The following is a 12,355-nucleotide window of genomic DNA, read 5'->3' as shown; positions in this document are numbered from 1 at the left end:
CAGCCTGTGGCAGGCTTTTTATATCCACTGCGATAGTTGGCCCGGAGTGGATTTCAACTCTGAGGGGGTAGCAATGAGGCCTTTTGAATTCCATTAGCTCCTCACATTCCTCCTGCTGGGTTTTTTTTTTTTTTTAAGGTTTATTTATAGACATCTAAGACGTTTTCCGGCATAACTCTCGGTGTCCCAGGTACTGTATTAATATAGTCATCAGAGGATTTATTTTCTAATGTCATTTTGGAATGTCAGAGCAATGAGCTCACCTGAAAGAAAACCTATTGGGTAACTTTTTGAAATGGATCCCAGCCCTAGGTAAAAGGAATGTTTTAAAACCCCCATTATACTCTCAGGCTTGCTGGGAGAGCTTGCATTTAAGCCCCCTGAAATATAATGCAAGGGGATCTCGCCAGGATATTGAAGCTGTGAGGCTGGGAATGAAAGACCCACAGGAAGCTGTGGAATGCGGTGACCTTGAGGCTTTGTAGCTGGGGACTGAGGTGCAGTCTTTTAATGCCTGCCATTTTAATGGCCTCAGTCATAGCAACCAAGAGATGGTACATCACAGTCTGGTCTTTCGGTCCTTTCCCTCTGGAAAAGAAAGAGGCGTTCCGTTCAGAGGTGGTGGCAGTAGGGAACAGAAGTGCAATGCAGGGGAGAAGGTCACTGGTCTTCACTGAGGGGACCCCCAGGTGCCTGACATTCAGGTCAAGCCACATGCGGCAAACTCCCAGAGAGCCTGTCTTCAGCTCTTTTGTGTGTATGTGTGATCACTTCATTCTGTGACTTATAGAGGAGATGTTTCCGGTAAGAGAGCCTGTGTTTGGGATTTGGAAATCTTGTTGTTAAGTGGAATGCTGGTTGTCAAGACTACTGGGTGTAAAGGATTTGACCTTCACTTGGCTCCAGGGGTATAATTGGGTGGTTTCACACAAAAGTAACTTGTTGAGATGTAAAATCAGGAAAAACAGGAACTTTTAGAAATAAGACTTATGCAGAGGGTTAGATGATTAAAAAAAAAAATGGTTTGGGCTACCTGATTTTTCTCTCTGAAAGTTTAAAAGGAAAGGAATATTAGTTATAGTTGGGTCTACAAGACTTGCTCTGGTGAGGCTACTAATTGTGGTTCCTATTGGTGGGAATGTGCTCAGAGCTCAGGATATCTCAGGCATGAGTAACTGAGAGAAAACAGGAAAAAAACACATTCCAGTCTTTGAACAGTGGAGGTACACTATCTCGACAGTTCATTTATGCAGTTCAGCTTTTTGCCATGGCTGGAAATAATGTATTTATAGATTACAAATTCAGTAGATTGGTGATTCTACAACTCCATTCTAAACAATATACATGTCCCAGAGCAAAGAAGGGGACATGAATCTGCTGTCTCCTCAGTCAGGCCAAGCTCCTTTGTGCCCACATACTATGAGCATCTCATTCTGCGGTTCTAAGGTGAAATTATATTTTGTATATATATGCAGTGTATTATATGCCATACATTACTGATCTAGAATATAGTGATATATGCTACTATACAAATTTGAATATGCAAACCTACATGAATGTATGTGCATGAGGGTATATATGTATATATACCTTACCAGGCCTACAGTCCCAGTGTGTCATGGAGATCACATATGTATACACACACACATGCATGCATGCACATACACACATACACACACAAACAATAAACAGTGAAGTGAATTTCCAAAAGAAATTTGGCCCTACATGGCAGTTGATGCCTTCACAGATTGACCCTATTTACAATAGTATTTTACTTTTGTGTCACATGATGGTTAAGAGCACCTTATTCTGGAGTCAGACCCATGACTTGTAACCCAGCAGTCTTGGGCAGGATACTACACCTCTCTGTAGCACAATTTACCCCTATGTTGAGTAGAAACATTACCTACCCACCTCACAGAGTTGCATTCAGACTAAATGATACTTCTGTATAAATGCTTGGTGTAGCACCTGGGATGGAATGAGCATTTAATACATTAAATGTATGAGCATTAAAAGAATCAGCTTTGCTCATATCTGTGTTAACCGCTTGTTTTAAGTGATAATAAAGGAATACAACAGAGAGTGATACTTAAATTAATTCATGCTTGTTACCCCTGGGCATCTCCTCTCACTTGTAAATGCAATTATTATGACTGACTACAGACTGCAGTATTTTCTTTTTACTTTTTGGTCAGAAATTTCTTGAGTGGCTGTTTCTGCTCCCACTTTCCGTTTCCATGTGGTTGTACTGGTGTCCTAGCATTTTCATGTACTTCTACCCCATTCATTCTGCAAACGTCAGTTGAGCATCACTGAGTATGAGGCATGCAAGTTGGTGTTTCTAAAGATGGATCAGTTATCTGATCCTAGAAAGAATTAATTCCATTAAAGTTGTCAGTACTGGGTGTTCCCAACTCGGAACACAGGACGTAAGCTCTCTTACAGGCCCTTCTGCTTGCAGAAGCGCTGACTGCCCTAACAGCTAACAGAGTATAAAAACAGCCATATCCCATCTTATTTACAGCTCCTTCAGCCTACCCCCCCACTTAAACCCACATGGGGGAGTTCCCTCTGTTAGGACGGTGGGTCTATGCATTTGCAGGAACTATCTTAAAGCTTCCTTTCCCCTTTCATTATAAGCATTAAAAATCATCATAAGATGCTCTAAGTACCATAGGGGTTTTAGTAAATTAGGCTATATGGGACTTAAAAGTATGAAGAGTGACATTCAGAGATGTTTCTAAGAAGTCCTAAATCACTTGAATGCTGATGTATGACCTAAAATCAGGAATGGTGATAAAAATCCTTCTTTGTCTAAAACCACTCCTGAACATTTTCTATATAATGAATTATTTTCCAAAATAAAGAAGACTTTATAGTGGTGGTTTGTTTATGACTCACAAAAATGAACATTTATATATCATGAAAGCCAAACTAAAACTGGTAAGTCTATTAGTTGGGTAACCTGGTTCCCTGACACTCCAGGTCTTGCAAAAGGAAAAGCCTGCACTTAGCACTTTACCAGGCTGACAGCCCCAATAGGTCATGGGGAACATAGACAGAACTGTGGGAAGCCTGCTCACTGTATCATAAGTAGGAGGTGAGATCAACCTGCTTGTTCAAGTCAGTAACATTTAGATTCAGTTCGCCATCTTACAACTGAGAAGTAACTCCTAGAGAAGGTTTATATAATCCGGGCTCATTGCACTGTCACAATAACATTTATCTAGTACTTTCTTTTATTCCCATTTTACAAGTCCTATAGCACGGAGAAGTGGTCAGAATCATTTCAGTGACCTCACAGCTGGTACACATTATTAGTCACTCAGCTCAACGGCTCTGTTGACAGTTCTTGGTGTAATCCATATGTCTTCAGGCCACCTTTAAAACAATTACCACGTCATTAACACAGACAAAAGCAGCTTCAAAACATCTCTTGCAGAATTGTAAAGCATATGAAAGGTTCATAATTACCTTTATGAGTGACTTACCTAGAGTGACATTTTATAAATATCTAAGACATTGCTTATTGTATGCCAGGCAGTTTCTAGGAGTACTTTTACTTGATTCTCCTCCATGACCTTGTAAGTTTCTATTTTACACTTAAGGAAACTAAAGCTCAGAGTTTTCATCTTACTTGTCTTAATAAACAATGAGTGGTATGGCCTTGCTGTGCATTAGCCTGCGTTCATTGCACACCTGTGGTGCATTGGACACTGAGGATAGGCAGCAAGCAATCCAGAGCTGATGCCTGCCTACAGGGAGTTCACATCTAGCTGGGAAGTCCACAGAGAAGGAATTGTGATTGTGGAGAGGAGTTAGGCTCAGACATAGGCTCTTTAACTGAGAGATCACAATAGATGGTTATTGGTAGGAAGGGACACTCCCCAGGTGATGCTAATATGTAGCCAAAAGAAGAACTACTGACTTTGTTCCTGATGCACATTAAGCCCTCAGTAGACCTCAGTTTATACTGGTATGATTCACATTAAAATATGGAGCCTTACATGGCCCTTGGCTTTTTCCATATGTAAAAGAGTCCTGGTTTTTGTGTTGGTTGGTTTCTGTATTAGTGTTATGTTTCTTCTTTGTTCCAATAGAATGTCACTTTCCTTTTCCGCAGGTGACTGAAGGCCATTGGAAATGGGGCGGCGTCACAGTCCAAGTGAGCAGTGCTTTTTTCACAGGCATCTATGGGATGTGGAACCTCTATGTCTTTGCTTTGATGTTCTTATATGCACCATCCCATAAGAACTATGGAGAAGACCAATCCAATGGTGAGTCCCAGCCTCTTTAGCACAGCTTCATTCAGGATAAGCAGGCTTGTTCTACAAGATTTAAATGGCTGAAGCTCTGGGTTTACCATCTTCCTCCAAGTGTCTCCCTAATACTGAGATATAGTGAATGAGAGCACCCCCAAGGAACTCTAGAGACATAAAGCAAAAGCCAGCACAACTCAGACACTTCAGGTCCTCATTTCTTAATGTCTAAAATGTATTGGGAATATTTCATTCTATTCTAAAATAGGTCCCAATTTAGTACAAAAATCAAATTTGCTCTCTTCAAATTTTAAGCAAAATTAACTATTGGAAATAGTATTACATTTTTTCTTCCAATTTGAAAAGATCCTAAAATATGACATAGAGGAAGTCTGGGCCCTGAGAGTGGAAGATGAAATGGTCTCATTTTTCCTGCTCAGATTTCATCAAGGTTTATGGGGTATTCCCCCACCCCACCCCCACCCTTTCTTTCTTGTTGTCACACTAGGGATTTAACCCAAGACCTTGCACATCCTAGGCAAGTGCTCCCACTACTGAGCTACATCCCCAACCCTTCCAAAGTGGTTTTTGAAAACATTCAAGCCAGTGGTCCTTCTCCTGTCTCCAGAACTTTCCTATCTTTCAGTACTACTGTGTGCTATCTTTTCTTGTCTTATAATCACAGAACCTGGATATGTTGATACTCAAGAAACCTTAGAGTATTTAGCCTCTCTGATCATGTTAGAGACGAAGAAACTAAAAGAGAAGCGCTTGCCAGGAATTTCTTGGCTGGCCCTGTCAGAGAATAGGTATTATTGTTGCCCAGGCCAGTGCTGTTAACATGGGATAGGTGACTGGGTAAGCAACTGATTTAACAGATCTTTGAGGTTTGGCTCCAACTTTATTCACTCATCTCTTTTTCATATCTGTTTTACCTTAGCTATGTATTTGCTATTCCCCAAACATAAGTGAACTTTCTCAAATGGACTAATGTAATGTAACTCTATCTTGGTGCAGAGAACAAGGTAGCAGTGAAGTGGATTGACCTCACTTTTAGGAATTGCTTAATGGGTGTGTTGAAGGAATGGATTCCATATTCTGCCTTTATCTGGTCCTGATGAAACCCCTACCCATCTTTTGGGTCCAGCCAAAATGCTGCCTTCTCTTTGAAACCTCCTGATCAACCCAATTAAAATCTAGCAAATTACATCTTACAGAATGTTATTACATGGGATGTTGGTAGGTTTACTCAACCAGATAAGCTCCAGTTAGGTTGAACAGCATTAATGAGGTTTTCTTCTAAGTCATCCAAATGCCTTTAGTACATTAATTTGTACCATAAGTCTTTTTAGAAGAGGTGGGGGTAACAGCATTTCCTTCAACTATTAAATCACTTGTCCCTGGAGCCCTTTCCCCTGACAGTATGTCATTTGGAACTGGCATCCCAGGGAGCAGGGCTCCAGTTTTAACTTGGTAGTTGTGAGATCAGTTTGTCCATGCCACTGCTTTCTTTGCTGCAACATTTACTCCTGAAGGGCAGTAAAGATGGTTCTTAAAGATGCTTTAGAATGGTTTAGAAAGATGTTGTATGAAGTAATATTTTATAACTAAGAGTTCTAGATCAGCCTTCGTCTTTCACACATGGGCCTGTGGTCTTGAGAACAAGAGGAAGAAAAAGAGATAGAAACAAAAAGGAAGACAGAGAAGAGGGCCTCTGGGTGAGGGGTCAAGTGTAATGGAGGAGCCTCAGCTACCTTCTGTCTTTGTACTGTTCTGACCACTTCCAACTGACAGCATCCTGTACATGAGACTTCTCATCCCTTCTATACCTTCATCTATTTGGATTCAAGACTACTTGTGATAGTTTTAGTTCCATCTCTGGCCATGGGTCCTGAGTAAGAGTAACGACCTCACCTAACTACCCACTGTTCTGCTCTCAGTTTGACCAGCTGTCTTTCTAGAAGGTTTGTAAGCTAGACAGCCACCAGCTTCCATTCCAGTGCTAGCACTCAGTACTGTTGCCATATGCATGGGAAGTAGGGGTGTGCAGCCTCTGGAACACGGACCTCCACAATGGCAGCAGGAAGGGATTTCAGGCTTGCAGACAAGAACCTTGATTTCATTTCACAGTCATCCTGTTGGACTTTGACAAACCACATGGCCTGTCCTTGACTTAAGTAGATGGAGTTCTTGTCTTCCAAGGAAATTCCACATAAAGCAATGCCTGCACTTCCTGGATGGTGTCATAGCACTAATGAGTTGCAGTGGTTAAGTACTGACTGTGTGCTGCCATTCTCTATGCACATAAGCCATTCTGGTTGTTTTACTTTCACGATCACTGGCAAACCTCTTAACCCTCTGTGCACCACTTCTCCCAACAGTAAGTGGTCTCTCTTAAGTCTTTGGAATCTTTTGTCACTGAGTGGCAACCCAGGTGATGAGATCTGTCACAGGTAAGGAGTATCCAAATACTGGCAAGAATGCCTAGTTCCAGCTCAGTTAGGCCAATGGCCCTGCAGAGCCATATTTTAGGTAAATTCCATGGAAACCTAAACACAACAGCTCACCTAGACTTGAAATCTTACAATTGAGAATCAGAACTCAATCAGTTTTTTGTTGAAGACAGTTTGAGTTATTTTCCAAGAAAGCCCAAAAACTAGTTCTCAACAGGAGGCCTTATCCCTGGATGACCTGATAGGTTTTTGGAAGCATTTGTGGTTGCTTTAGATTAACACTGTCATTGGAATGTGCCACTGGCACTTAGTGTCCACATTCTAGAGATGCTAAATGTCTTGCAATGAGAAAAATAGGCTTTTGCAATAAATAATTTTCCTACCTCTAATGTCAGCAAAGCCCTGGTAAAAGATGTTCTTCCAGCATTTTGGTGGTCATACTGCTTTGGGACTCTATGCTGATAATAAACACGAAAGCCTTGTGCTTTAGTAGTTTTCCAGTGGTGGCATGATTCACTGTGACTTCATGGCTTGAACCCTGGCAGCTGGTGCCCTGTGCTTTCTGGTATGGTACCATGACCTTATGCAGTTCATAATGGGTTCTCTGAACACTTTCCCTTTGTACCTCTTCATCTGTCACCAGGATGCACAATGTATCCTAGGAATTATGGAGCATTAGCCAAGACTCCTTGGAAAGATTTCAGAATATTCCATGGAAACCTAAACATGAACCCTCAGGAGGATATGCTGCATTTTAAAGTTTCCTGGGTGTCTGAATGGCATTTCCCCTCTCCCTCAGTCTTCCCATGTTCCCTTTTAATTAGCTTGGGTTACCCCCACACACACACCTTCCCGCTTACTTCTAGGGCCTAGAGCCAAGAATTCAGATCTCTTGCTATGGAGAGTGAATCCCAGGTGTGTAGTGCTTCTTTTCTTCGTGAGATAGATCCTGGTGAATTGCTGGGGGAAAGAAACCATTTCCAGGAACTTGACAAACAGTTTCTGATGCCAAAGGGGACATAAAAGGGAAAGAACTATAGAGGAGTGTTCTTTTGTTTAAGGGTGGAGAGATGCCAAGAAACAAGAGAAGGAGATGGATCGGAAAGAAATAGATGTTTGCTTCTCCCTTTGGTCATGGAATGCACAGAGAAGAACAAAATGGGCAGCAGGTTCAATTGAGGGTCACTTTCCAGACAGCATTTCCCCTCATGAGTTTCTGTTTCTGTTTCACTGAGTGGATCAGAGAGTGACCCTTGACAAATGAACTACTGAGAACCACAGTACTTAGCACTGTGCTGCATTGGATAAGATGGAGGGACAAAGATGGCCCTTGCTCTCAAGGAGACATTAGCCTGGTCTGGGGGAGTAGGTATCCTCAACTGTGTCCTGAAATACAGGACCTGGCAGGACATCTCCAAGCCAGTGTGCTCACTGCTGATGGGCACGGCAGACATTGGGGGCTCCTCCTGTTGCTTGATTTCCCAGAGCTACAGTGGTAGTGCAACACATTCACATGAATTGTTGAACATTTAGGGTCGGCCCTCTGTGTTCTTGGGTCCCACATTTTCAGACTCAGCCAACCACAGATTAGATATATCCTAAAAAACAAAATAAAGCATCTGTACTAAACATGTACAGACTTCTTTTTCTTGTCATCTGTTTTTATACAATACAGTATAGCAACTGTGGGCATGACATTTACAATGTATTAGGTAGTATAAGTAATCTAGAGCTGATATAAAGTATTCAGGAGAATTACTTAGTTCTATGCAAATACTATGGCATTTTATATGAGGAACTTCAGTATCTACAGATTTTGGTAACCTTAGGAGGTCTTGGAACCAACCTTCCATGGATACCAAGAGACACCTGTATATGTGTAATCATCTTGTGTGTACATGTGTGTACATCTATATGTGCATCTTGTGTGAAACACACACACACACACACACACACACACACACACACACACATATATATATAATTTTATGGCACTTGCAGATAAATGGATGGAATTGGAGGATGTCATGCTAAGTGAAATAAACCAATCCCAAAAACCAAAGACCATTTTTAAAAATTTAACAAAGATGTTCTCTTTCCTTCAAGGAGCATTTACATTCTTTTTTTCCTGCTGCTGACTTTTCATTAAAGCTGTTCTTTTCACCTGTTGCCATAACCAATTTGCGAATCATTCTGGATGGCTTCCCAGGCAGAAATGAACTGGAGTGAGCTGATCTTAACCCTTTTCTTGGAGCAAAAGCACTGTCCCCCAGGGGTACAACAGCAATGCCCTGTACTCATGAAAAACTGTCCAACTCAGTAGGTCACCAATCCATGTGAGAAAAATAAAGTTAGAGAAAGTCATGAAGTTAGAAATTTCTTGATTGGAGCTTTTATTTTTGTGTTCTTTTGCCTGCACAATTCTTGACAGAATGTTTTGGAAGAATTATGAGAAACAGTATTCCTGAGTGAATGACTACAGGGAAGGGAACAAGAGATGCCCTGATTGCCACTCTGTCCTTCCTGTTTCTGTTCACACTAAATATCTAATGTCTGATGCACTCAATCTCCTGGAGGCAACAGCAGTATTCCCAGGTCCTGTGTCTTGGTAGGCAACTACTGTGGGCTGCTAGCATTACTTTGGGAAGCTGCTGCTTGTTTCACAGGAATGGTGGCTTTAGCTTTTGTTGTCTCCATAAATGCTTGGATTGAGTCATGGATCCTGACAGTGCTTGACACCCCTGCTGTCACCCCCTGGTGTTATATTGGATGATCCACCCTAGGCCAGCCTCGCTTTCCCTTGATGTCTGTGAGTGGTGATGGAATTGTTCTTATCACCAGGCTGGACCCTGACTCTAAAGTGGCTCTCAACAGCCTTCTCCCATTTCCTGGTAAAGGTGGGAACAACACAATAGTCCTTTGCCAGCCTGTACCACCTGCTCTGCTTTTTGAGGTCAAGTACTTTCTTCTTCTTGCCTCTTCCAGGGCTATTGTCCTATCAGTGACCTGAACTTTCATACCCCTGTCACTTAAAATCACCTTCTCTGTGTCTTAGAATTACTGCCACCCCAACCTGTTGGGGGAACTTCAGTTGCCTTCTTGAGGAGAACTTTTCACTTCCTTAAATGCACTAGTTTTATAGGGCTGCTATAACAAATACTACAAACTTAGTGACCTAAACAACAGAAATTTATCTTCTGATAATTCTGGAGGCTGAAAGAAAGAGATTAAAAAGTCAACAAAATCGATTTCTTCTGACAGCTGGCTTGGAGATGGCCACCTTCTCCCTGAATCCTCACATGGTCTTCCCTCTGTGTGTATCTATCTTCTAGTCCCCTTCCTTTCAAAGGACACCAATCATTTTGGGTTAGGGCTCACATCAATTATTTCATTTTTTACTCAATTACCTCTTTAAAGACCCTGTCTGCAAATACAGCACCATTCTGAGGTATTGGGGGTTAGAACTTCAACATATGACTTTGCATCGGGGGTACAATTCAGTCAATGATACTAGGATTTCACTCCAAACTTCTAAGTTTTATCTTGTCCCTCTCCTTGGAGTCAGTTCTTCGTCTTGAGTGTCTGGAGGTGCTATGAAGGTAGATAGGAAATGGCTCCCTGTTGCCTGGTATAACTCTGTGTTTAAAAGGGATTGAGAGATGATTGGACCCAGGGTCTCTAAACCTTGTCTCACCAAAACCACTTGTCCCAGGAAGGATCCTCAAAGCTGAGCAACCCCAAGGCACATGTGCTCTCCGCATGAGAGTTTGTCCCTAAATCCTGGTGGGGAATACCAGTGCTGATATGCTAGGCTAGACCCAGCCAGGCAGAGCAGGGAGGAGCAGGGCTTCCTGCAACAGATAAATACTGATGGGTGTTTTAATGAACATTTTCTACACACTAGATGCTGTGCTGGGTATTTATTTTCTTTAAAAAAGAAAAAATAAAATAAAAAATAATACTGCTCAGCATTTTATTTTTTTAATATGTTAATTCTGTTAATACCCAAACTGTAGGGAAATATAACATGAAATAGCAGTCTTTTGCATAGAGATAATTAAGCTTTACAAAGACCACACCATTCTTGTTTTTCTCATTTTACTGTAAACTAGGGACATCATTATAAAAAGCCATCATTCAAGCTTAGCTTTGGAGGTGAATGAAAGAGAAGTTGTTGTGGGCCTAGGGAAAATTCCACCAAAAAGAATACAGTTAAGGAAAGAACATATGCTCTGGAGATAGACACAGATGGCTAGGAATCCTGGCTCCGGCAAAGCCTGTACATGACCTTGAGAAAGAGTTGAACTCATGGTGTGGGAACACTCTGGCTTCCACTCTTGAGTAATGGGATTCTTAGTTTGCCTCCATGGTTGTGAGGATACAATTAGGAACTGCTAATAATAGACCTTTATTCTCTCTCAGTATCTGTTAATAAACCTCAGAGTGGGCATAGCATTATTCCTTCTTTTTATTGAAGTGGCCATAGGTACACAAATGATTGTCATAAAATGCTGCCTGTTTTAAGCTGTACCCAATGTGTGTGGCTTTCTTGGTCCTCATCAGGCCTTCCAGGCAATTAGAACCAAGCAACACTACACATCTGTGCATGTGACACTACAGATGTGCATCCAGTACTGTAGTCTTTTGAGATGAAATGGGAGCCAGAGGTTGGGTCACTACCCAAAGGTTATCAAAAAGTAGCCTTCATTGTAATTCAAAAACTGAGATGAGCTGATATTGTAACCAGAGAGAAGGTTACTGCAGATGGAAGAATACTTTTATTTTTCTCTTTTGCTTTGCTTTTTTTTTTTTTTTTCCTTTTTTTTTTTTTTCTCTTTCTCTCCAATAGGAAGCATATCACATTTTTAAAAGGGTTTCTTTTTGTCTTAGTTGGGAAGAGACTTTGAGCATGTTTGTGCACTGAGCACTAGAAGCCAAGAGAGAGGGAGACTAACAGATGGAGCAAGACCTTGGCAGAAATAGGAGTTGATGGGATTTGGAGACAAATGGAGGGATCCCCACTCCTCTAAGTTACTGCCATATTCCCACATCCATTCCCTGAGAGGAGACATTGCCCTTCAAGGTACAATAAACACACAGGAGAATCATAGATTTTGCTACACAGAATCCCATTGATCTGGGTCCTCATCCAGCACATTAGAGAAATTACTTACACCTCAGTGGCTTCCCATCTTACAAGGAAATCCAGGGCATGCTAAGCCCCCAACAGTGCATATGGCAAATACTCATAAATAACAGCTCTCCTGTCAGTGCACTGATTTGTGCACTAAAAATTTATCAGATATAAAAACAGAATTAATATACTGAACATTGGTCCAAATTATTGTATATTTCTAACTGTAACACATTGCATGCGGACTTCATACTTTACTGGCAGACTCCTTGGCTGTCAGAAACTTGAATATTGAGGAAGAGATGGCAGAACCTAAAGACTGAGAGTGTGGATCCTGGAGCTGCATTGCTCTGGTTTGAATCTCACATCATTGTTGATTAGCTGGGACCTTGAGCAAGTTACTTAACCTCTCTGTGCCTCAATTTCTCCACAACAGAACAAGAATGATGATAGTAGTGTCTCTGTCTGAGGATTGCATGAGGATTAATGCACTAATATTTGTGCAC

The 12,355-nt window shown here is 41.4% G+C and overlaps 1 protein-coding gene across 1 annotated transcript in view; it reads left to right on the top strand.

The window, feature by feature from the left end:
* WLS (Wnt ligand secretion mediator) overlaps nt 1-12,355 on the top strand; it is a 111,330-nt gene that overhangs the window by 81,860 nt on the left and 17,115 nt on the right. The window contains exon 11 of the mRNA XM_079133549.1: nt 4,127-4,280. Within this exon, the coding sequence (XP_078989675.1) occupies nt 4,127-4,280 (154 nt within the window). The remainder of the gene's footprint in view (nt 1-4,126; nt 4,281-12,355) is intronic.

This window comes from Sciurus vulgaris (assembly GCF_902686455.1).
Source record: "Sciurus vulgaris genome assembly, chromosome: 1".
In the NCBI taxonomy this organism is placed as follows: Eukaryota; Metazoa; Chordata; class Mammalia; order Rodentia; family Sciuridae; genus Sciurus; species Sciurus vulgaris.
Note: the sequence above shows the minus strand (reverse complement) of the source record. Positions and strands in the feature narration are given on the sequence as shown.